We start from the raw sequence: 27,112 nt of genomic DNA, 5'->3' as shown, positions 1-27,112 counted from the left end.
TTTGTTATGACCAGTGCATTTTCTTGGCAAAACTCTATTAGTCTTTGCCCTGCTTCATTCCATATTCCAAGGCCAAATTTGCCTGTTACTCTAGATGTTTCTTGACTTCCTACTTTTGCATTCCAGTCCCCTGTAATGAAAAGGACATCTTTTTTGGGTGTTAGTTCTAAAAGGTCTTATAGGTCTTCATAGAACCATTCAACTTCAGCTTCTTCAGCGTTACTGGTTGGGGCATAGACTTGGATTACCGTGATATTGAATGGTTTGCCTTGGAAACGAACAGAGATCTTTCTGTCATTTTTGAGATTGCATCCAAGTACTGCATTTTTGACTCTTTTGTTGACCATGATGGCCACTCCATTTCTTCTGAGGGATTCCTGCCCGCAGTAGTAGATATAATGGTCATCTGAGTTAAATTCACCCATCCCAGTCCATTTTAGTTCGCTGATTCCTAGAATGTCGACATTCACTCTTGCCATCTCTTGTTTGACCACTTCCAATTTGCCTTGATTCATGGACCTGACATTCCAGGTTCCTATGCAATATTGCTCTTTACAGCATCGGACCTTGCTTCTATCACCAGTCACATCCACAACTGGGTATTGTTTTTGCTTTGGCTCCATCCCTTCATTCTTTCTGGAGTTATTTCTCCACTGATCTCCAGTAGCATATTGGGCACCTACTGACCTGGGGAGTTCATCTTTCAGTGTCCTATCTTTTTGCCTTTTCATACTGTTCATGGGGTTCTCAAGGCAAGAATACCGAAGTGGTTTGCCATTCCCTTCTCCAGTGGACCACATTCTTCAGACCTCTCCACCATGACCCGTCTGTCTTGGGTGGCCCCACATGGCATGGCTTCATTGAGTTAGAAAAGACTGTGATCCCTGTCATCAGATGGCTAGTTGTCTGTGATTGTGGTTTCAGTCTGTCTGCCCTCTGATGCCCTCTGTTAGCGCCTACTATATTTCTTGGGTTTCTCTTAACCTTTGATGTGAGGTATCTCTTCATGGATGCTCCAGCAAAGCACAGCAGATGCTCCTTACCTTGGACATGGGGTAGCTCTTCTCGGCTGCTGCCTCTGACCTTGGATGTAGGGTAGCTCCTCTTGGCCTCTGCCCCTGACCTTCGATATTGGAGCACGGTGGCTGCGACGGCCCAGCAGCAGTTTTTTCGAATAGTTAGAGAAGCATGGGTGTTAATTGTTTAAATACTTTGTAAAATTTACCTATTAATCTGTCTGGGCCTGGACTTTATTTGTTGGAAGTTTTTTGATTACTGACTGAATTCCATTACTGTTAATTGGTTTGTTTATATTTCCTATTTCTTCCTGATTCAGTCTTAGGAGTTTGTATATTTCTGGGAATTTGTCTGTTTCTTCTAAATTGTTCATTTTCTTGTACGTATAATTGTTCTCCGTAACATTTATGGTCCTTTGTATTTTTGTGGTGCTGTTTTTAACTTATCCTTACTTATTTCTGGTTTTATTTCTTTAGGCCCTTTTTTAATGACTGTTTTGAATAAAATGTTCTATATGCATCGATTGATTACATCTGATCTAATGTGTCGTTTAAGGCCAGTGTTTCTTTATTGATTTATGCCTGTATGATCTCTCCATAGATATAAATGCTGTGTTAAAAATCCTCCACTATTATCATGTTACTTTCAATGTCTCCCTTTATGTTTCTTAATATTTGTGTTATGTATGTAGGTGCTCTTATGTTTAGTGTATATATATTTACTATTACATCTTTTTGATTCCTTGGTCATTATGTAATGTCCTTTCTTTTCTCTTGTTACAGTGTTTAAAGTCATAAATACTGCTATCCCACCTTTCTTTTTATTTTTGTGGAACAATTTTTTTTTAAACTTTACATAATTGTATTAGTTTTTTCCGATCCCCTCACTTGTAGTCTGTGTGTGTCTAGATCTATAGTGAGTCTCTCATAGGCAGCATAACTATAGGACTTGTTTTTGTATCCATTCAGCCACTCTTTGTCTTTTGACTGAGCATTTAGTCCATTTACATTTAAAGTGATTATTTAATAGCCAAGTATTTACAGCCATTTTGTTAATTGCTTTGGGGTTGTTTTTGTAGTTCTTTTTTGTTCATTCTTTTCTTGTTCTTTTGCTGTCTTCCCTTATGATTTGATGACTATCTCTAGTGTTATGTTTGGGTTCCTTTCTCTTTTTCCTTTGTGTATCTATTTCAGGCTTTTGATTTGTGTTTACCATGAGGTTTATATATAACAATGTATATATATGTGATTAACTTGATGATCTCTTTAAGTTCAGTGCATTCTTTTTTTTCTTATATATATATGTATATTTGAGGCACAGTTGACTTACAGTGTTTCAGGTTCACAGCAAGGTGATTCATTATACATATACACATATATTATTTTTCAGATTATTTTTCATTATATGTTATTATAAGATACTGACTATAGTTCCATGTGCTATAAAGTAAACCTTTGTTGCTTGTTGCTTATCTATTTTTTTTCTAATTAGAAATGTAGCATTCTACTCATATGAAAGTCAAACAAGTGGAATTTAACTTGTGGAATCAAACGAGTGAAATAAAAAATTTTAGTTAGGCAAGAATTCATAAGTTTTCTAAAATGTGTATATTATGCATACTACTTATATATATGCACACAAAAGCTTTTCTACTATGCTTGGAAAGGCTTGAGAAAAACCATCAAAAAGAGAAGAGGTGGAGAAATTGGAAACATACATTAAATGAAATGGGAGCACTGAAAATGAAATAGGAAAAGTTAAACCACTAAAAGATCATCACATAGTCCAGTTGTTTTTAAACATGGCTGTTCATTGGAAACATATCTGGAGCTTTGAAGAAAAAAAGAAATATTAGACATTTGTATTTTTCAAAAAATTCCAAGATAATTCAATATGCATCTGGATTTTAGAAAGTGATTACGGGCTTTTCTACTAAATGGCAGTTTTGGTGATATAGAATTCTATTATTTTTCTGTTGACCAATCACGGTACAATGGTATTAAGTGATTGGTAGACATAGTCACAATAGTAAAGTATATTTATCAGTTTTCACAATCAATAATGAGACTGAAAAAAAAGATAATTACAATTGCAATCCATAATGGGAATAGGATTAACCTAACAATATAAAATAATTATGTACAGGTTGAGGGGTCACGCAGAATGATGTGGTGAGTAGAAGTGCAAACATGCACTTGTTTTCATCTGCCCAGCCAGTCTGTATCTTTTGATTGGTGCTTTTCATCCATCAGCATTTTCTTAATTGTTTTGGGTTTATTTTCTGTAGGTCTTTTCTTTCTCTTGTGTTTCCTGTCTCAGTTCAGTTCAGTTCAGTTCAGTTGCTCATTCATGTCCGACTCTTTGTGACCCCATGAATCACAGAACACCAGGCCTCCCTGTCCATCACCATCTCCCGGAGTTCACTGAGACTCATGTCCATCGAGTCCGTGATGCCATCCAGCCATCTCATCCTCTGTCGTCCCCTTCTCCTCCTGCCCCCAATCCCTCCCAGCATCAGAGTCTTTTCCAATGAATCAACTCTTTGCATGAGGTGGCCAAAGGACTGGAGTTTCAGCTTTAGCATCATTCCTTCCAAAGAAATCCCAGGGCTGATCTCCTTCAGAATGGACTGGTTGGATCTCCTTGCAGTCCAAGGCACTCTCAAGAGTCTTCTCCAACATCACAATTCAAAAGCATCAATTCTTTGGTGCTCAGCTTTCTTCACAGTCCAATTCTCACATCCATACATGACCACTGGAAAAACCATAGCCTTGACTAGATGGACCTTTGTTGGCAAAGTAATGTCTCTGCTTTTGAATATGCTTTCTAGGTTGGTCTTAACTTTCCTTCCAAGGAGTAAGCGTCTTTTAATTTCATGGCTGCAGTCACCATCTTCAGTGATTTTGGAACCCAAAAAAATAAACTCTGACACTGTTTCCACTGTTTCCCCATCTATTTCCCATGAAGTGATGGAACCAGATGCCATGATCTTCATTTTCTGAATGTTGAACTTTAAGCCAACTTTTTCACTCTCCTCTTTCATTTTCATCAAGAGGCTTTTGAGTTCCTCTTCACTTTCTGCCATAAGGGTGGTGTCATCTGCATATCTGAGGTTAATGATATTTCTCCAGGCAATCTTGATTCCAATTTGTGGTTCTTTCCTGTCTGCTGCTGCTGCTGCTAAGTCACTTCAGTCGTGTCCAACTCTGTGCAACCCCATAGACGGCAGCCCACTAGGCTCCTCTGTCTCTGGGATTCTCTAGGCAAGAATACTGGAGTGGGTTGCCATTTCCTTCTCCAGTGCAGGAAAGTGAAAAGTGAAAGTGAAGTCGCTCAGTCATGCCCGACTCTTAGCGACCTCATGGACTGCAGCCTACCAGGCTCCTCCATCCATGGGATTTTCCAGGCAAGAGTACTGCAGTGGGTCGCCACTAGAGAAGTTCTTTTAGCATTTGTTGTAAAACTGATTTGGTGGTACTGAATTCTCTTAACTCTTGCTTGTCTGGAAAACTTTTGATTTCTTTATCAAATCTGAATGAGAGTCTTACTGAGTAGAGTGTTCTTGGTTGTAGTTTCTTTCCTTTCTTCACTTTAAATATATGGTGCCATTCCCTCTGGTTTGTAGATTTTCTGTTGAGAAATCAGCTGGTAACCTGATGGGTGTTCCCTTATATGTTGCTTGTCATTTTTCCCTTGTTGCTTTTAATATTTTATCTTTGTCTTTGATTTCTGTCAGTTTGATTACTGTTTGTCTCCGTGTGTTCCTTCTTGGGTTTATCATTCCTGGAACTCTCTGCTTCCTGGACTTGGTTGGCCATTTCTTTTCCCTTCTTAGGGACATTTTTAGCTGTTATCTCTTTAAATACTTTCTCAGGTCCTTTCTTTCTCTCTTTCTTCTCCTTCTGGGACCCCTATAATGTGAATGTTAGTGCATTCAGTATTGTCCCATAGGTCTCTTAGGCTGTCTTCATTTTTATTTTTTCATTCTTTTTTCTATATTCTGTTCTGTGGCAGTGATTCCACCATTCTGTCCTCCATGTCATTTATTTGTTCTTCTGCCTCAGTTATTCTGCTGTTGATTCTTTCTAGTGCATTATTCACTCTGTTTGTTCATTCTTTAGTTCTTGTGAGTGAGTGATGAGAAGCTCAATCGTGTCCGACTCTGCAACCCCATGGACTGTAGCATATCAGGCTCCTCTGTCCATGGGATTTTCCAGGCAATAGTATTAGAGTGGATTGCCATTTCCTTCTCCAAGGGATCTTCCCAACCTAGGGATTGAACCCAGGTCTCCCGCATTGTAGACAGACGCTGTACTGTCTGAGCCACCAGGGAAGTCTCTTTGGTAAATATTTCTTGTATGTTCTCCATTGTTTTCTGAGATCCTGGATCATCTTCACTATCTTTATTCTGAATTCTTTCTCTGGACTGTTACCTATGTCCACTTCAGTTAGTTGTTTTCCTGGGATTTTATCTTGTCCTGTTATCTGGGATGTAACTTCCTGCTTTTTCATCCTGATTTACTTTCTGTAATGTGGTTTTGTTCTAGCTGCTGTGGGATTGTGGTTCTTTTTGCTTCTTCTTCCTGCCATCTGATGGAGGAGGCTAAGAGGCTTGTGTAAGCATCTTGATGGGAGGGACTGGCCATGGGAAAAACTGGGCCTTGCTCTGGTCAGCAGGGCCTTGCTCAGTAAAACTTTAATCCAATTATCTGCTGATGTGTGGGGTTGCACTTCCTCTCTGTTAGTTATTTGGCCTCAGGTTACCCAGCCCTGGGGTCTGTGGGCTCTGCGGTAGGTTTAATGGTGACTTCTAAGAGGGCTTACATCAAGGGGGGCCTTCCAGGATTGCTGCTGCCAGTGCCTCTATCCCTGTGGGAAGCCCCTGCCAACCCACACCTCCACATGATGCCCTTCGCACTAGCAAGTAAGTAGTTTTGGTTTAGTCTTTTGTGGGATCACTGGTCATTTGCTCTGTGTCTTGGGCATACAAAATTTTGCTTTTGCCCTGCAAGACTAGAGTCTGTTTCCCCTAGTCCTGTGGAAGTCCTGTAATCAAATCCCGCTGGCCTTCAAGGTCAGATTCCATGGGGATTTCCAGTCCCTTTGCCCAGTCCCCAGGCTGGGAAGCCTAATGTGTGGTTCAGAATCTTCCCAACTGTGGGAGATCATCTTTATTATTATTGTTCTCCAGTTTGTGGGTCACCCTCCTGGTAGTTATGGGATTTGATTTTATTGTGATTGCTGCGGCTCCTTCTTTGTCATTGGACATGGAATATCTTTTTTTGGTGGGTTCTAGTGCTCTCCTGTTGATGGTTATTCAGCAGCTAGTTGCAATTTTGGTGCTCTATCAGGAGGAGGTGAGTGCAGATCCTTCTATTCCACCATCTTGAACCAGAAGCCAGTTCAATGCCTTCTAACAACCCTATGTTTGTACTCCACCCATCCACATATTTAATGTTTTTGATGTCTTTTTTCTTTTAAACTTCTTTTAAATTTTGTATCGTTTACTTATTGTAATAGTTGCTTAGTGTGGAAATAGATGATTTTACTACTTTTGTCTTTTAACCTTCCTACTAGATTTATCATTGACTGATCTACTACCTTTACTGTGTATGTCTTTACCAGTGAGATTTTTCCTTCCATAATTTTCATATTTCTAGTTGTAGTCTTTTTTTTTTTTGCTTATGGAAGTCCCTTTAACATTTCCTGTAAAGCCAGTTTAGTGCTGCTAAACTCTTTAACTTTTGCTTGTCTGTAAAACTCTATCTTTTCCTTCAAATCTGAATAATATCTTTGCCAGGTAGAGTATTCTTTGTTGTAGACTTTTTCCTTTCATCTCTTCAAATATATTGTGTAACTCTCTTCTGGCCTACAGAGTTTCTGCTGAAAAGTCAGCTAATCGCCTTATATTAGTTTCTGTATACTTAACTGGTTGCTTTCCCCTTGCTGCTTCTAAGACTCTCACTTTATTTTTTTGCCATTTTAATTATGATGTGTCTTCGAGTGGACCTCTTTGGGGTCATGGTTCTGAGATGTCTCTGTGATTCCTGGCTTTGGATATCTGTTTCATTTCCCAGGTTAAGAAAATTTGGGGTATTATTTTTTTTTAAATAAGTTCCCTTCTACTTTATCTTTCTCTTCTTCTCTATATGCAAATGTTAGTATGCTTGATGTTATTTCAGAGGTCTCTTAAATTATTTTCCTTTTTAAAACTTATTTTTTTTGTTTCTCCTTGGGAGATTTTTACTACTCTGTCTTCCAGATGCTCATCTGTTACTCTGTATCATCTAATCTACTGTTGAATCCTTCTACTGTATTTTTTATTAATATTGAAATCATTGTATTTTTCAGCTCTGATTTTTATTTAAATTTTTAAACTCTTTGAAATTTTGACTATGTTCATTCAGTTTTCTCTCCAGTTCATTGAACCTCTTTTTGACTATTACTGAACTCTTTTTGGGTAGATTGTTTATCTCCACTTTGTTTTTTCTGTTTCTCAGGTTTTGTGATATTTGTTTGGAACATATTTCTCTGTTTCCTCATTTTTCTGTATTCTCTATATTCATTTCTCTGTATTAGGTCAGTCAGGAGAAGTAGTCATTCCATGGGGTCTGGTAGCACACTCTGATCACCAGAGCTGTGTGCCTTAGGAGTCTCCTTATGTTGGCAGCATGTACCCTTCCACTGTTTTGGGGCTGACTGCTGTTGATGTGTTGTTAGGCAGAGCTGGCCTCTGGCCCAGTTGGCTGTGAGACTGTGCTGCAGGCAGTGGCTGTGGGCTTGCTGGAGGAAAAGGTAGGCTTCCTGTGTCATTGGCTGTATGTCCCGGGAGGGCCTAGGGCTGGGTCCCTGCATGACTGTCTATGCAGCCTGGGGTGATTTGCAGCTGGTGCTAGCCTGAAGATGTGTGGGACATCCTCTCATGCTAATAGGGTAGAGGGAGGGTTCCAAAATAGCGCTTGCCAGTGCTGGTGTTATTGCAGTAGAAAAACTCCCCTAGAATGGCTATCTCCAACATCTCTGTACCCAAGGCTTTCCCAATTGCCTCCTGCCTTTCCAGGAGGTGTTACAAGACCAGCAGGAGTATCTGATACAGGCTTCTGTCATACTACTGTATCTCCACTGGAATTCAGACTACGTGAGATTTTGTGCATATTCTTGAAAAGTGGAATCTCTGTTTCCTGCAGCTCTTTAGCTCTTTCGAACATGAGACCCATACATGTGTGCTCAGTCATGTCCTCTTTGCGACACTATGGACTGTCACTCACCAGGCTCCTCTGCCTACAGGATTTCCCAGGCAAGAATACTGGAATGGGTTGCCATTTCCTCCTCCAGGGGATCTTCCTGACCCAAGGATCAAACCCATGTCCCCTGTGTCTCCTACATTGGGCAGATTCTTTATCACTTAGCAACCTGGGAAGCAACATGTACACTACTAGTTTTCAAAACCCATTGTTCTGTAGTCTGATCTACTTGGTGTGGACTATCCAGGCTGGAGAGCTTGACTTTCTCCTTGGAGAAGATCTGTATATTTGTGATTATCCTCCCATTTAGGGGCCACTGATCTGGGGGTGGGGATACTGACTATATTGCATCTCCACTCCTCCTAACCATCATGGTGTGGTTTCTTCATATCTTTATTTGTAGTGTATCTTTTCTGCTAATTTTCAGTTTTTTTCCCATAAATAGCTGCTTCATAACTAGTTGTAATTTTTGTGTTGTCCATGGGAAGAGGTGAGTTTAGGGTCTTCCTACTCTGCCATCTTGGTCACCAGCAGTGGTATGCTTTTATGTCATACATATCTCTTAATTCTCATATCCATTTTTGCCTTCTAAAGCCCTTTGCTTCATCTCGTTTTTATTCTCAGGTGAGGGTTCTTAATTTCTTCCTACCTGTACACTTTGTGATTCATGAGTGATTTAGGTACAGATTTCTATTTCTTTTACCTATTTTTAAAATTTAACAAATATAATGAACATCCAGTAAATTTTTCCCTTATTTATTTAATGTTGATTGTTAGTAAATCTCAAGCTTTCTCTCTTTTAATTCTTTTACTTAAAAAATGGTAAGTAGTGTATTCTTAATTATTAGTATTAATTATATTATATTTTAATTTTTATTATATTAATATTAGTTAATATTAAAAATTGCAATATAAAGTATATTAACATGAACATATTAATATATTCAGTAATTATTTTAAATTTATGTTATAATGACTGTTGCAGTCAAGATTAAATGTGTTTTAAGTATGTTTTATAATGTGTATAAATGTAGAAACTCTTTTTGTATGAAGTTGTCTTAGTTGGCAGCAGTTATAAATTGTTGTCACTTGCCATATGGTTTCTGATTAAATCAGAAAGGGCTGTTAACGTCGGATAATTAACTTTTCTATAGTTTAATGTGAAACTCACTATTAGGATGTGGAAATTAAAAGAATTGGCTAACAATGTCTAATAAACTTTCAAAAATAATGACTAAGTTTTCAATATATATACTTTTTATTTCTAGAGAAAAACGGAAATCTGAAGCTAAAGACAGAAAAGTTTTAGAAATTCTGCAAGTCAAGGATGCTAAAATACAAGAATTGGAACAGGTTGGTGTTATATCAGAAAATACTAAATTTATGATATTTGTTTTATATAGTAGGTGTTTACAAACATTTTAAGTTTTTTTACAGTAATGTTCACAAGAATATCAGGTTCATTATGTTGTCCTATTACTATAGTCAAGTTACTACTTTAGCCTGTTATTCTTCTTTGTGTTTTTGGGTTATAGACTATGTTATTTATACATTAAAACTCTTAAGATGTTGTTTTAATTTTATAGTAATAACTATCTGTTACTCAGTTTTTGTTGAAATTGCTTTTTATTTTTAACAATTATCATTTGCTTCTGAATCCTACAAATTTTTTAATGCTTTAATTTGTACAAAATATTAACAATAACTGGGATGATTCTATTTGATGTTTTGAACTTCCACTTTCAAATTATACAGTCCTATATTTATAGTTAATACAATTATATGTAACTGTATATTTAAAATTATAGGTAATTATATCTTCAGTATATTACCACTACAAAAATCTACATGGTCATTGATTCCCAAGAATCATTTTGGAGGTAGTAACATCTTAAAAATAAAGGTGAAATAAATTTATTTTAAGAATTGTCTATGTCATGATATATTTAAATTCATTTTGTACCCAATTGCCCATTATAGGCTAAATTATCTTTATTTTCTGGGTTGAATGAAGATTCTTTCTGGTAACTCTGCTTTTCCAAGTTCTGACTCTATTTTCCTTCCTACCCAATTAAACAGGATAATTTTCATCTAAGATTGGTTATTGTCATTAAGTTGTTTTATTAAAGGACTAAAAATGGAAGTTAATGTGGATAAAAATTATTTTTTTTATTCTCTCTATATAAGTTTGTTTTAAAATTGGATATATATTCCTATATGACATATAAATTTGAAATTTATACCTTCTCCAGAATTGTATTTTCCTTATAGAAAATGTAATAAGTGAGTGAGTGAAGTCACTTAGTCGTGTCTGACTCTGTGACCCCATGGACTGTAGCCTACCAGCTCCTCCATCCATGGAATTTTCCAGGCAAGAGTACTGGAGTGGGTTGCCATTTCCTTCTCCAGGATAGAAAATGTAATAATTATTTCTATAATGATAAAATTTTTTAAATAACTTTTTAGTTTGTTTTGGGAAATAATAGTTGTATTTGTGACTTGAATGTCAATGTCAAAATGAATTCTAATATGGAAAAATACTGCGATGTGCCTAGTATATTAATTAGTTGGGAACATCCCCTGGAGGAGGGTGTGGCAACCCACTCTAGTTTTCTTGCCTGGTAAATTCCACGGACAGAAGAGCCTGCCTACAGTCCACGGGGTCAGAAAAAGTGAAACAGACTTAGCTACTAAATAATAACAAGCTACCTAATCAGTTCAGTTCAGTTGCTCAGTTGTGCCTAACAGATACACAGTTAAGACTTGGAAGTGGCAAACATCATTTATACCCACATTTCATTGAGAGAAACTACTCATATGGTTAACCCAAGATTCAGCGAATTTGGGAAAAGTTACTTCCAGGCTGAGCAATCTCTTCCTCACATACAGGTCTACTCTATGGAAGAGAATGGATTTTGGCATTCGTTTTGATAACCTTTGGCAATAAGTTTGCAGTGCTTTAGGAAATACTCAGTTTAGCAGGTCTAGATGGTCATTCAGTTCAGTTGCTCAATCATGTTGGACTCTTTGCAACACCATGGACTGCAGCACGCCAGGTTTCCCTGTCCATCACCAACTCTCAGAGTTTGCTCAAACTCATATACATCAAGTTGTTGATGCAATCCAACCATCTCATGCTGTCTTCCCCTTCTCCTCCTGCCTTTGTTTTTTCTCAGCAAAAGGGTCTTTTCCAATGAGTCAGTTCTTTGCATTAGATGGCCAAAGTATTGGATTTTCATCTTCTGCATCAGTCCTTCCAATAAATATTCAGGACTGATCTCCTTTAGGATCAACTAGTTGGATCACCTTGCAGTCCAAAGGACTCTCAAGATTCTTCTCCAACATCACAATTCAAAAGCATCAGTTCTTTGGCACTCAGCTTTCTTTCTAGTCCAACTCTCACATCCATACATGATTACTGGAAAAACCATAGCTTTGACTCGATAGACCTCTGTTGGCAAAGTAATGTCTCTGCTTTTTAATATGCTGTCTAGGTTGGTCGTAGCTTTTCTTCCAAGGAGCAAGTGTCTCTTAATTTCATGGCTGCAGTCACCATCTGCAGTAATTTTGGAGCCCAACAAAATAAAGTCTGTTACTGTTCTCACTCTTTCCCCATCTATTTGCCATGAAGTGATGGGACTGGATGCCACGATCTTAGTTTTCTGAATGTTGAGATTTAAACCAACTTTTTCACTCTCCTCTTTCACTTTCATCAAGAGGTTCTTTAGTTCTTTGCTTTCGGTTGTAAGGATGATGTCATCTGCATATTTAAGGTTATTGATATTTCTCCCGACAATCTTGATTCCAGCTGTACTACATCCAGCCTCACATTTTGCATGATGTATTCTGCATATAAGTTAAAGAAGTATGGTGACAATATACAGCCTTGATGTACTCCTTTCCCGATGTGGAACCAGTCTGTTGTTCCATGTCCAGTTCTAACTGTTGCTTTTTGACTTGCATACAGATTTCTCAGGAGGCAGGTCAGATGACCTGGTATTCCCATCTTTTTCAGAATTTTCCACAGTTTATTGTCATTCACACAGTCAAAGGCTATGGCATAGTCAATAAAGCAGAGGTAGATGTTTTTCTGGTATTCTCTTGCTTTTTTGATGATCCAAAGGATGTTGGCCACTTGATCTCTGGTTCCTCTACCTTTTCTAAATCCAGCTTGAACATCTGGAATTTCATGGTTCATATACTATTGAAACCTGGCTTGGAGAATTTTGAGCATTACTCTACTAGCATGTGAGATGAGTGCAATTGTGCGGTAGTTTGAACATTCTTTGGCATTGCCCTTCTTTGGGATTGGAATGAAAACTGACATCTTCCAGTCCTGTGGCCACTGCTACAGGCCACTGCTACAATATGCCAAATTTCCTGGCATATTGAGTACAGCACTTTTATAGCACCACCTTTTAGGATTTGAAATAGCTCAACTGGAATTCCATCACCTCCACTGCTTTGTTCGTAGTGATGCTTCCTAAGGCCCACTTGACTTCATGTTCCAGGATGTTTGGCTCTAGGTGAGTGATCACATTCTCATGGTTATCTGGGTCATGAAGATCTTTTTTGTATAGTTCTTCTGTGTATTCTTGCCACCTCTTCTCAATATCTTCTGTTCTGTTAGGTCCATACTGTTTGTGAAATGCTGACTTTCTTAAATAACAATATATTTTTCCTTTTTCTTTGCTAAATTCTTTTCTTTTCTACTTCCTTTTCCTTGGATAGATATTATTTCATTATTTACATTTTGAGTAGAATGATTTACCTCATAAAATATTAAATGCCATGAAAGAAATTATTTGTTTTTTTGGGGGCACTTAATTTGTCATTTGATTTAGGTCATACCTGAATGGTCTATGGTTTTCCCTACTTTCTTCAATTTCAGTCTGAATTTGGCAATAAGGAGTTCATGGTCTGAGCCACAGTCAGCTCCCGGTCTTGTTTTTGCTGTGACTGTATAGAGCTTCTCCTTCTTTGGCTGCAAAGAATATAATCAATCTGATTTCGGTGTTGACCATCTGGTGATGTCCATGTATAGAGTGTTCTCTTGTGTTGTTGGAAGAGGGTGTTTGTTATGACCAGTGCATTTTCTTGGCAAAACTCTATTAGTCTTTGCCCTGCTCCATATTCCAAGGCCAAATTTGCCTGTTACTCCAGGTGTTTCTTGACTTCCTACTTTTGCATTCCAGTCCCCTATAATGAAAAGGACATCTTTTTTAGGTGTTAGTTCTAAAAGGTCTTGTAAGTCTTCATAGAACTGTTCCACTTCAGCTTCTTCAGTGTTACTGGTTGGGGCATAGACTTGGATTACTGTGATATTGAATGGTTTGCCTTGGAAACGAAGAGAGATCATTCTGTCGTTTTTGAGATTGCATCCAAGTACTGCATTTTTGACTCTTTTGTTGACCATGATGGCCACTCCATTTCTTCTGAGGGATTCCTGCCCGCAGTAGTAGATATAATGGTCATCTGAGTTAAATTCACCCATCCCAGTCCATTTTAGTTCGCTGATTCCTAGAATGTCGACATTCACTCTTGCCATCTCTTGTTTGACCACTTCCAATTTGCCTTGATTCATGGACCTGACATTCCAGGTTCCTATGCAATATTGCTCTTTACAGCATCGGACCTTGCTTCTATCACCAGTCACATCCACAACTGGGTATTGTTTTTGCTTTGGCTCCATCCCTTCATTCTTTCTGGAGTTATTTCTCCACTGATCTCCAGTAGCATATTGGGCACCTACTGACCTGGGGAGTTTCTCTTTCAGTATCCTATCATTTTGCCTTTTCATACTATTCATGGGGTTCTCAAGGCAAGAATACTGAAGTGGTTTGCCATTCCCTTCTCCAGTGGACCACATTCTTCAGACCTCTCCACCATGACCTGCCCGTCTTGGGTTGCCCCATGAACATGGCTTAGTTTCACTGAGTTAGACAAGGCTGTGGTCCTAGTGTGATTAGATTGACTAGTTTTCTGTGAGTATGGTTTCAGTGCGTTTGCCCTCTGATGCCCTCTTGCAACACCTACCGTCTTACTTGGGTTTCTCTTACCTTGGACATGGGGTATCTCTTCAGGGCTGCTCCAGCAAGGCGCAGCCATTGCTCCTTATCTTGGACGAGAGGTATCTCCTCACCATGGCCCTTACTGACCTTCAATGTGGGATAGCTCCTTTAGGCACTCCTGCACCTGCGCAGCCACGGCTCCTTGGATGTGGGGTTGGTCCTCGCGGCCATCGCCCCTGGCCTCGGGCTTGGGGCATGGGGTATCTCCTCCTGGCCGCCACCCCTGACCTCGGATGGGACGTGGGTAACTCCTCTCGTCGCCGCCCCTGGCCTCCGGCGTGGGTTGTTCCTCCTGGCTGCCGGCCCTGGCCTCAGGCGTAGGGGCGTGGGGTATGACCTAAATCAAATCCCTTATGATTATACAGTGGAAGTGAGAAATAGATTTAAGGGCCTAGATCTGATAGATGGAGTGCCTGATGAACTATGGAATGAGGTTCGTGACATTGTACAGGAGACAGGGATCAAGACCATTCCCATAGAAAAGAAATGCAAAAAAGCAAAACGGCTGTCTGGGGAGGCCTTAAAAAATAGCTGTGAAAAGAAGAGAAGCGAAAAGCAAAGGACAAAAGGAAAGATATAAACATCTGAATGAAGAGTTCCAAAGAATAGCAAGAAGAGATAAGAAAGCCTTCTTCAGCAATCAATGCAAAAAAATAGAGGAAAACAACAGAATGGGAAAGACTAGGGATCTCTTCAAGAAATCAGAGATACCAAAGGAACATGTCATGCAAAGATGAGCTTGATAAAGGACAGAAATGGTATGGACCTAACAGAAGCACAAGATATTAAGAAGAGATGGCAAGAATACACAGAAGAACTGTGCAAAAAAGATCTTCACGACCCAGATAATCACGATGCTGTGATCACTGATCTAGAGCCAGACATTCTGGAATGTGAAGTCAAGTGGGCCTTAGAAAGCAATACTACAAACAAAGCTAGTGGAGGTGATGGAATTCCAGTTGAGCTATTCCAAATCCTGAAAGATGATGCTGTGAAAGTGCTGCACTCAATCTGCCAGCAAATTTGGAAAACTCAGCAGTGGCCACAGGACTGGAAAAGGTCAGTTTTCATTTCTATCCCAAAGAAAGGCAATGCCAAAGAATGCTCAAACTACCGCACAATTGCACTCATCTCACATGCTAGTAAAGTAATGCTCAAAATTCCTCAAGCCAGGCTTCAGCAATATGTGAACCGTGAACTTCCTGATGTTCTAGCTGGTTTTAGAAAAGGCAGAGGAACCAGAGATCAAATTGCCAACATCCGCTGGATCATAGAAAAAGCATTAGAGTTCCAGAAAAACATCTATTTCTGCTTTGTTGACTATGCCAAAGCCTTTGACTGTGTGGATCACAATAAACTGTGGAAAATTCTGAAAGAGATGGGAATACCAGACCACCTGATCTGCCTCTTGAGAAATTTGTATGCAGGTCAGGAAGCAACGTTTAGAACTGGACATGGAACAACAGACTGGTTCCAAATAGGAAAAGGAGTTCATCAAGGCTGTATATTGTCACCCTGTTTATTTAACTTGTATGCAGAGTACATCATGAGAAACGCTGGGCTGGAAGAAACACAAGCTGGAATCAAGATTGCCGGGAGAAACATCAATAACATCAGATATGCCGATGACACCAGCCTTATGGCAGAAAGTGAAGAGGAACTAAAAAGCCTCTTGACAAAAGTGAAAGAGGAGAGTTGAAAAGTTGGCTTAAAACTCAATATTCAGAAAACGAAGATCATGGCATCTGGTCCCATCACTTCATGGGAAATAGATGGGGAACCAGTGGAAGCAGTGTCAGACTTTATTTTTCTGGGCTCCAAAATCACTGCAGATGGTGATTTCAGCCATGAAATTAAAAGACGCTTACTCCTTGGAAGGAAAGTTATGATCAACCTAGTTAGCATGTTCAAAAGCAGAGACATTACTTTGCCAACAAAGGTTCTTCTAGTCAAGGCTATGGTTTTTCCAGTGGTCATGTATGGATGTGAGAGTTGGACTGTGAAGAAGGCTGAGCGCCGAAGAATTGATGCTTTTGAACTGTGGTGTTGGAGAAGACTCTTGAGAGTGCCTTGGACTGCAAGGAGATCCAACCAGTCCATTCTGAAGGAGATCAGCCCTAGGATTTCTTTGGAAGGACTGATGCTAAAGCTGAAACTCCAGTACTTTGGCCACCTCATGTGAAGAGTTGACTCATTGGAAAAGACTCTGATGCTGGGAGGGATTGGGGGCAGGAGGAGAAGGGGACGACAGAGGATGAGATGGCTGGATGGCATCACTGACCTGATGGACATGAGTCTGAGTGAACTCTGGGAGTTGGTGATGGACAGGGAGGCCTGGCATGCTGCGATTCATGGGGTCACAAAGCGTTGGACACGACTGAGCGAGTGATCTGATCTGAATTCGTCATTTAGAGCCTTTAATTCCTCAGCCTAAAGCATGTATATTTTTGTGCAATACTGTGTTTATATCTTAAAAATCATTTATGGGTTATATTTTTCATTCAGTTAAACAAATTGCTGTATTAAATGTGGATATTATCATGTGATGATACTCTGGAAAATTTAGAATTAAAATTCCTGCCTTTAATAAAGAATTTCTAAGTCTCTGTGAGCCACTGGGTGGGGATAAAAGTGAAGTGCAAGTAATCGTATGTTCCTACATTAAATTACAGGTTCTATGAGCGTGGGGACCATTTATACCCAACATGTAATATTTACCATATTGCCTGATGTATAATAGATGTTCTTTAAATATTTTTGCATGTGTGACTTACATAAATGAAACCAATATAAGTGCCATGAGAGAATCACAAGCAGAATGCTATTAAGATTCAAAAGAAGGAGAGATTAAATTACGTGGCAAGGTCTTAAGATACTCAAACAATTTTAATAGGTGGAGATTTTAGGAGGAGTTGCCCCTGTCAAACACCAGGCAAAATTGAAGAAGGTAGGAGTGTAGCATATCTTTGGGTGATACTGAAGTTTATATTTTGTTTCATAGGTAATATGTAAGAGTGTAGGCTGAGAAAAGACTAATGTTATATTGAACCTGTATTAAAGAAAGGCCTTAACTGCTTGAATGAAAAAGTGCAAACTTTAATTAGAGGGCAAATTAATTTATCTGGGCAATGGCAACCCACTCCAATATTCTCGCCTGGAAAACCCCATGGACGGAGGAGCCTGGTGGGCTGCAGTCCACAGGGTCGCTAAGAGTCGGACACGACTGAGCTAATTCACTTTCACTTTTCACTTTCATGCACTGGAGAAGGAAATGGCAACCCACTCCAGTGTTCTTGCCTGGAGAATCCCAGGGATAGGGGAGCCTGGTGGGCTGCCATCTATGGGGTCACACAGAGTCGGACATGACTGAAGTGACTCAGCAGGCATTTCATTAAGTTAATTAAGCTGCAATCTGTGAAAATAAATCTAATAGTCTAGTATACATTTAGAAAAAGGAAAGCAGAAAGTAGAATGATCTGTAAGGAGGTTATTTCATAGTCTTAAGAGTAGTGACATGAACCTGAACTATTAGTTTTGCAAGAATTAAAGATATATAAATTAGAACTATAAGGACTTGATGGTAATTTGAAAGTGACTCTTAGGTTTTCAGCCCAGAGAATCCAGGAGAGCAGTGGCATTGCTATCAGGAAGAAGGTTATTATAAAGAGGTACAACTTACTATGAGGATAACTTTTGAGCTTCTTTTAGACAATTAAAATTTTAGTTATTGGTAGAAATACCATTTAGAGATTTTTAAGTAAACTATTGAAAGCATGAATTCAATCCTTGGGAAGGAGTTTTCTCCTTGATATAAAAATATTTAATGTTATAGTTAAGGAGAAGACTTTAAACAGAATTCTGAGAACTAGATATTTGCTGATAGTATTAATGGATGAGAGGAAAAGCAAATTTTAGTAAAAGAGATGAAAAAAAGTTGTTCAGAGAAGTAGAAAGAGAGAAGTATAATACTGTATCTCATGATGTGAAAAAGAATTTCAAAGCAAAAGGTGGTTAATGCTGTACAAGGTTACAAAAACAAAACAAAACATGAGGTGATTTTAGAAAGTAACACATAGAATGGCATGTGATGTTTTAAGAAATCACGGAATTCTAACAAAATAATGAATCAAATGAGGAAATTTAACAGTACAAAGGATATTTTTGCATTTAAAAAAGCGTTAGCCAAAATATTTGAAAGAAATGGAGAAGAAAATTAAAATACACAATACAAGAAGACTTAATTGTGTTAACAGATCTAGTTGAAAGAGGAAACCATGAGTTCAAGAAGATAACCGGATTTAATACATTTATTCTAACCTTTTTATCTTTTCAGGCATTCAGCTTATATCTTAGTTTTCTTCTCAAAGTATTATCTTTCCTCTAGCATTCTTTCAATTAATTTGTTATATATGTGTTTATACTTTAATACTGCATATTTAGATGATTATTGTTTGTACTCTTTGGTTGGACTTTGTGTTTTGACTCAATTATATATGTATTTACCTTTTTAAAGGTAAGCTTTTTCCATCTCCTTAAGATCTGATATACTTATTTGATCTTCATTCTCTGGTTAATCTTATGCTTTCTGTTTTAATATTTTGTTTGTTTTTTTCAGCATTTGCCAGTTGTTTTCTCTTCATTTGTGTGTGTGTCTTTGTGTATGTGCATGCACTCTTACGCTGATAGTTTGGAAGGTTTAGGAGAACTGTATCAGTTCTTTTAGTGATTGCATTATTATTTTATATATAATATTTAACTCTATAGTTTTTTAGATTGAAGTATAGTTGATTTACAGTGTTGTATTAGCTTCAGGTATACAGCAAAGTGGTTGTTATACACAGGTTTGTATGCATATATGTATATGTATTCTTTTTCAGATTCTTTTCCATTATAGGTTATTATAAGATATTGAATATAGTTTCCTGTGCTATCCTATAGGTCTTTATTGTTTATGTATAGTGGTGTATATCTGTTAATCCAAATCTCCTAATTTATCCCTCCCTCCATTTTCCCTTTAGTAACAGTAAGTTTGTTTCCAATGTCTGTGAGTCAGTTTCTGTGCTGTAAATAAGTTCTTTTTGTCATTTTTTTTGGTTCCTTCATATAAATATAATGTGATATTTTTCTGTCTTAACACTGTATACCTTTATTCTAGAATATTCTGAAAAATTTAGATAGTATCAGCTGCACACTTTAAAAAACTTGAGAAAATTAGTATATTTTTACTTACTCATCCTTTCTCCTGCATTTTAAAGTGAGCTTACAGAGAGTAATTGGAGGACTTAATTTCCTGTTATTAGCATTATTTGGTTGTATTTTTTATACTGTCAAGATTTCCAGTGTTTATGGTTTACATCCATTTTCTCTATTATTTTCTAGTATAAATTCTATAGGAAAATGCCTTGTGGTATGTTAGTTTTTCTCTTGCTGTTTAGCAAATTAAAACCTTAAAAGAATGCACATATTTATTAAGTTGCAAAGAATACACATGTTTTTTAAGGTGCTGAGGATCAGGAAGGTTGTAATTGAGGTTTGATTAATTCATGTTTTCATCTGGAGATTTAATTTGGGAAGAATCTGCTTCCAGGCTTATTCAAGTTCAGAATCCAAGACCTTGCAGTTTAGGACTGAAGTTCTAAATAGGACCAAAGTCTTTGATAGTCAGGGTTCCATAGAGAAACAGAACTAAAAATGTGTCTGTAGATAGACAGTCAAAGACATGAGACAGAGACAGATAAATTGATTTTAAGGCATTGTCTCATATAGCTGTGGCTTCCCAGGTGGCTCAGTGGTAAAGAATCTGCCTTCCAAGGCAGAAGACAGGCGATGCGAGTTTAATCCCTGGGTCAGGAAGATCCCCTGGAGTAGGAAATGGTAACCTGCTCTAGTATTCTTGCTTGGAAAATCCCATGGACAGAGGAGCCTGCCAGGCTGCAATCCATGGGATCACAAAGAGTTGGACATGACTGAGTGACTGAGCATGCACTCATGCATGTAGTTATGGGCTGGCAAATCTGAATTCTGCACAGCAAACTGGAGACCCAGGGAAGAGTTGATACAGCATCTGAATCCAAAAGTATGCTGGTGGCAAAATTCTTTCTTTCTCAGATGAATAGTCCTCTTTCTTAAGGTCTTCTATTGACCAGATGAGACTTACTCACATTATGGAGGGGTCATCTCCTTTACTCAAGTCTATTGATTTAAATGTTAATCACATCTATGACAAAAACACTTTAACAGCAATATCTAGATTGGTGTTTGTTTAAGAACTAGATATAATGGGCACAATGTTTTAGCCAAGTGGACACAAAATTAACCAAATGATTAAAATATACTGAGAGAAATGGGCCTAGGGTTTAGGCTGTGTTTACTGTTCTTTTAGCACAGGCTCAGCTTTTGCTTTGGTGTCCTTTTCTGTTTGGGTGTCTTGAGAAACTTGTTAAATATCATTTGAAACAACCAGTTCTTTCAGTTGCATTCCCTTGTAATTATACAGAAACCTATTGACGTAGTTTGTGAGGTGTCTCGGGGAGTGAAAGTACTCCATAGTTTAATGTTTAGGTCTCAGTCTTTAGGAGAGGGCAATGGCACCCCACTCCAGTACTCTTGCCTGGAAAATCCCATGGATGGAGGATCCTGGTGGGCTGCAGTCCATGGGGTCGCTAAGAGTCGGACACGACTGAACGACTTTACTTTCACTTTTCACTTTCACGCATTGGAGAAGGAAATGGCAACCCACTCCAGTGTTCTTGCCTGGAGAATCCCAGGGACGGGGGAGCCTGGTGGGCTGCCGTCTGTGAGGTCGCACAGAGTCAGACACGACTGCAGCGACTTAGCAGCAGCAGCAGCCCCTAGGTCTGACGTTCATAAGTGTGTCTCAGTTTTTTTTTTTTCTTTTCCCCCTTAGGAAAGATTGGAAGGCAAGGGTGTTGGAGTTGGGTATTTAACTTCATTTGGGTTGGTTAGTCTAGTAAAATCCCAGCAGACTCTAGGAAAATAATTTTCTCTTGAGGGTAGGCCTTGTTAAGAATTATATACTTAGGTCATATTTTAAAATGCCTATGTTCCCTCTCCTCCTGCAGAGAGCAGGAAGAGATTTTTCTCTGATCTTCACTGAGACAACCTAATAGTGTTCTGTATGTAAAAACTCATGAAAGTATAGGAACTCCTCTAGGACCAGGCCCTACAGGACATTTTTAACTCTCATGCACGTCCACACTTATCCTCCAATGATTCGTTAATTGCAGATTTTGTTTTCCTACTCTCGGTACTGGTTGCCATGGAGTTTTCTTGCTTCAGGGATTTTGCTATGCTGTATTGTGATTCTCTGTATCTGCCTGTCTCTCTAGTTTGGGGAACAGCAATTTGCCATATGACCTCAGTTCTCTGATGATTCTAAGAAGAGTTGCTGATTTTCAGTTTGTTCAACTTTTTTCATGTTTTATGAATAGGAGAGACAACCTCCAACTTACTGCATCCTGTGCTGGAAGACAAAAGTTCCTTCATCATGTGTTTATTGTCCCATCAAGTAATGTTAAATAGTTCTTACTTTTCCAAACTTGTAGTCTATGGAATAGAGCAACAAGAATGCTTATTCCTTAACCACATATCTAGTCAAACTACTAGAAAGTTATACACACAATTTTTTTAGCTAGTTGCTAAAAAACTTTCATAGAACAATCTAATACTATTACATGCTTTATTGATAATAGTGTAGAAAAATGCCATGTAACTTCTTTTGGTAAGACTGTGCTTTAGCTTTGTCACTGCTAGTTATAAAGTAAATCTTGTAATAAATTTTCCTTCAAGTATTGCATTAGATAACTCGAGTCTACTAATAACTTGCTGTATTTAATGAGATAATTTTTAAACATTGAATTTCCCTTCTTTCTTACCTTCTAGGAAGCTCAGAAATAAGTTTCAGTTCTCAATTACATTTAATTCTCTCACCCCTTCCCTTTTATCCGTTTACCTTTGTTTTAGTTGTACTGATATCATTACTTCTCTGTTTTTCATTAAACTCTTTATGTACATTTTAAAGTAGGTCATATAAATAATATATTAACTATGCTCAAGTATTGTTTTATAGAGTTTTAGGTCTTTTGAACCACTGCCATCACACCCCTCTTTTTTCCTGATTCATACCCACTATCATTCTCTTCTTTCTGTACAGACTTCTTTTGACCATGATTTGAATTATTCATGTCATGGCTTATCCATAATAAATAATTTGTTCCAGCCATACTTTCTCTTGTCACCCTTTATGCTTTATGGTTCCTCTGAGTTCAATTTGCTATTTTAATATTAACTCAAGCCAGACCATTAAGAATGTACTTTACTCTATCCAGAAAAGTTTCTTGAAAAGGTTTCATGAAGCTAAATTTAGGACTTGGAGGGTTATTAATGTTTAGTGAAATAAGTCAGAGAAAGATAAATACTGTACAGTGTCACTTACATGTGGAATCTGAACAATAAAACAAACTAGTGACTATAACAAAAAAGAAGCAGACTCACAAACATGGAGAACAAACTAGTAGTTACCAGTGGGGAGAGCAAAGCGGGAAGGGAATTAACAGGTACAAACTACTGTGTATAAAGTAAATAAGCTATAAGGATATATTATATAGCAGAGGGAATATAGCATTTCAAATAACTGTAAATGGAACATAACCTTTAAAATTGTGAAATCATGTTATATATCTAAAACTTATAGAATTTATTATAAATCAACTATACTTCTCTAAAAAGGAAAAGAAAAAAAATGAATTGTAACTATATATACTTGTGCTAAGGCTTCCCTGGTAGTTCAGTTGGTAAAAAATCTGCCTACAATGCAGAAGACCTCGGTTCGATTCCTGGGTTGGGAAGATCCGCTAGGCAAGGTATAGGCTACCTACTCTAATATTCTTGGGCTTCCCTGGTGGCTTAGCTGGTAAAGAATTTGCATGCAATGTGGGAGACCTGGGTTTGATCCCTGTGTTGGGAATATCCCCTGGGGAGGGAATGGCTATCCACTCCTGTATTCTGGCCTGGAGAATTCCATGGACTGCATAGTCCATGGGGTTGCAAAGAGTCGGACACGCCTAAGTGACTGTCACTTCCATTATAAAAACTAGATCATTGAGGGTACATTTTATTAGGAAAATATTTTGTGTTATGTAAAATTTAATAGATCTTTGGGAGTTTATCAGTTCTCTTCCATTGGGAATACATCTGTGTCTAACTTATTACTTTAATGATTTATGATATATAAAATCATTTATCAAACTAATTATCAAAATATGAACCCGGGTCTCCTGGCTCAGGCAGCTTCTGTACTATCTGAGCCACCAGAGAAGCCCTCAAAAAATGAAGGTTTTGGTTAGCTAAGTTCCTACTGTATTATGTGTTTTTATTTAAAGATTAAGTCTATATCTATCCTGTAGATTACTAAATTCACTCAAATGCTAACTTTTCAATTACTAAATAATTTTCATGAAAGGCCTTGTTATTGCTGTAATTTATATTGTTTATTCAGAGAAGGAAATGGCAACCCACACCAGTACTCTTGCCTGGAAAATTCCATGGATGGAGGAGCCTGGTAGGCTACACAGTCCATGGGGTCGCGAAGAGTCAGACAGGACTGAGTGACTTCACTTTCACTATTCACTTTCATGCATTCGAGAAGGAAATGGCAACACACTCTAGTATTCTTGCCTGGAGAATCCCAGGGACAGAGAAGCCTGGTGGGCTGCCGTCTGTGGAGTCGCACAGAGTCGGACATGACTGAAATGACTTAGCAGCAGCAGCAGCAGCAGCATGTTGTTTATTCCTGTTAAGTTTAGCTCACATTAATGGGCACATTCTTCTAAACCTTAAATCATTTGGTCTCGTATCTCACCTTTCTTAAGTCTAAATAATCTCAAGGATAGATGAGGATGCTTAATTTTTGTTAATTCTTTCAAAGGATAGGCCTGTAGATAATTCACTGTCTTAGTGTTCATGTGATTGAATTTATCAGTGTCAATCTCACTCATAAACATTTACTATAATTTAGTTTGGAAGATAGTGTGAGTACATAGATAATTAGCAGCTCTAGGTAATATGTGCAAAATGAATAATGTAGGCAATACAGAAACTTGGAAATAGCAGAAATTACTGTGATAGTTAGGAAAGGCTTCATGGAGGAGGTGAAAATTGAACCTTGAAAGAGGCTGAGACTTAGATGAGAATAGAAAAATAGGTTATGAATTGTAGATGTTTGCATTTTATGCTGTTTGATTGATGTAAAACATATTTTGATATGCCCTAATAATTAAAATAGGCAATAAAAATGAAAACTGTTTTGAGGTGCCATTTATACTTAATTTGTAAAACGTTGCCAAGCCTGAGTGTCTTATTGGTACAGATGTGGAGTTATGAGAACTCTTGAAGGTCAGTTGGCCTATGGACGAGTAATGTCACCTCTAAGTAAAAATCAAGAGCAATGTTTAATTAATATGATCCCTATACTGAGAAAAATACATTTTACTTCATAACTCAGTATACACACAGATAAAATAGAAGTGTCATAATCACACTACTATATATAAAATTAACTACCTAATGAGGACTTAAAGTATAGCACAGGTAACTCAATACTCTGTAATGACCTATATTGGAAAAGAATCTAAAAAGCAGTATACACACACACACACACATACATATATTTAACTAATTCGTTTCAGTTCAGTTCAGTTGCTCAGTTGTGTCCGACTCTTTGCGACCCCATGAATTGCAGCACGCCAGACCTCCCTGTCCATCACAAACTCCTGGAGTTCACTCAAACTCATGTCCATCGAGTCCGTGATGCCATCCAGCCATCTCATCCTCTGTCGTCCCCTTCTCCTCCTGCCCCCAATCCCTCCCAGCATCAGAGACTTTTCCAATGAGTCAACTCTTCACACAAGGTAGCCAAAGTGTTGGCATTTCAGCTTTAGCACCAGTCCTTCCAATGAACACCCAGGACTGATCTTTAGGATGGACTGGTTGGATCTTCTTGGACATTCAAGAGTCTTCTCCAGCACCACAGTTCAAAAGCATCAATTCTTCAGCACTAAGCTTTCTTCACAGTCCAACTCTCACATTCATACATGACCCCTGGAAAAACCATAGCCTTGGCTATAGATGGACCTTTGTTGGCAAAGTAATGTCTCTGCTTTTCAATATGCTATCTAGGTTGGTCATAACTTTCCTTCCAAGGAGTAAGCATCTTTTAATTTCATGGCTACAGTCACCATCTGCAGTGATTTTAGAGCCGCCCAAAATAAAAGTCTGACACTGTTTCCACTGTTTCCCCATCTTATTTCCCATGAAGTGATGGGACCAGATGCCATGATCTTTGTTTTCTGAATGCTGAGCTTTAAGCCAACCTTTTCACTCTCCTCTTTCACTTTCATCAACAGGCTCTTTAGTTCCTCTTCACTTTCTGCCATAAGGATGGTGTCATCTGCATATCTGAGGTTATTGATATTTCTCCTGGTAATCTTGATTCCAGCTTGTGCTTCTTCCAGCCCAGCGTTTCTCATGATGTACTCTGCATATAAGTTAAGTAAGCAGGGTGACAATATACAGTCTTGATATACTCCTTTTCCTATTTGGAACCAGTCTGTTGTTCCATGTCCACTTCTAACTGTTGCTTCCTGACCTGCATGTAGGTTTCTCAAGAGGCAGGTCAGATGGTCTGGTATTCCCATCTCTTGAAGAATTGTCCACAGTTTATTGTGATCCACACAGTCAAAGGCTTTGGCATAGTCAATAAAGCAGATGTTTTTCTGGAACTCTCTTGCTTTTTCCATGATCCAGCGGATGTTGGCAATTTGATCTCTGGTTCCTCTGCCTTTTCTAAAACCAGCTTGAACATCTGGAAGTTCAGGTTCACATATTGCTGAAGCTTGGCTTGGAGAATTTTGAGCATTACTTTACTAGTGTGTGAGATGAGTGCAATTGTGCAGTAGTTTGAGCATTCTTTGGCATTGCCTTTCTTTGGGATTGGAATGAAAACTGACCTTTTCCAGTCCTGTGGCCACTGCTGAGTTTTCCAAATTTGCTGGCATATTGAGTGCAGCACTTTCACAGCATCATCTTTCAGGATTTGAAATAGCTCAACTGGAATTCCATCACCTCCACTAGCTTTGTTTGTAGTATTGCTTTCTAAGGCCCACTTGACTTCACATTCCAGGATGTCTGGCTCTAGGTGAGTGATCACACCATCTTGATTATCATGGTCATGAAGATCTTTTTTGTACAGTCTGTGTATTCTTGCCACCTCTTCTTAATATCTTCTGCTTCTGTTAGGTCCATACCATTTCTATCTTTTATCGAGCCCATCTTTGCATGAAATGTTCCCACGGTGTCTCTAATCTTCACTGTACTGTACAGCAGAAGCTAATAATACATTGTAATACAACTATACTCTAATAAAAATTATCAAAATAATATAGTTGTTCTTGCTATATAAAATAAATATAAAATATAACAGTACATGTCAAATGTGAATTTGATAATATTTAAATAAAATGGAAATCCTAAATTAAACAGTGCAAAAAAACTTAGGAATAATAGATTCAAATATTAGTTGAAAAAATAAGTGAGTTGACAAAAGTTGAGTAAGTTTGGCAAAGAGTCAGTATTAGGGCATGGATATCAGTTTTAGCATGTTGGTTTGAGATGGCAGTAGATAATTAAAATGGAGGTATTTTTATTGGAAACTGAAAATGTGGGATTGGTAGTTGGAAGAGAGTTAGGGCCAGGTTATGGCTC

The 27,112-nt window shown here is 38.2% G+C and overlaps 1 protein-coding gene across 5 annotated transcripts in view; it reads left to right on the top strand.

The window, feature by feature from the left end:
* The window catches only part of CNTLN (centlein), a 352,381-nt gene that overhangs the window by 83,382 nt on the left and 241,887 nt on the right, over positions 1–27,112 (top strand). For all 5 annotated transcript variants that reach the window (XM_019965900.2, XM_070794501.1, XM_070794502.1 and 2 more), the window contains one exon: positions 9,530–9,614. In XM_019965900.2, the coding sequence (XP_019821459.2) occupies positions 9,530–9,614 (85 nt within the window). The remainder of the gene's footprint in view (positions 1–9,529; positions 9,615–27,112) is intronic.

Source organism: Bos indicus, chromosome 8 (genome assembly GCF_029378745.1).
Source record: "Bos indicus isolate NIAB-ARS_2022 breed Sahiwal x Tharparkar chromosome 8, NIAB-ARS_B.indTharparkar_mat_pri_1.0, whole genome shotgun sequence".
NCBI lineage: Eukaryota > Metazoa > Chordata > Mammalia > Artiodactyla > Bovidae > Bos > Bos indicus.
The sequence above is the reverse complement of the archived record's forward strand: the minus strand, read 5'-3'. Positions and strand labels throughout refer to the sequence as shown.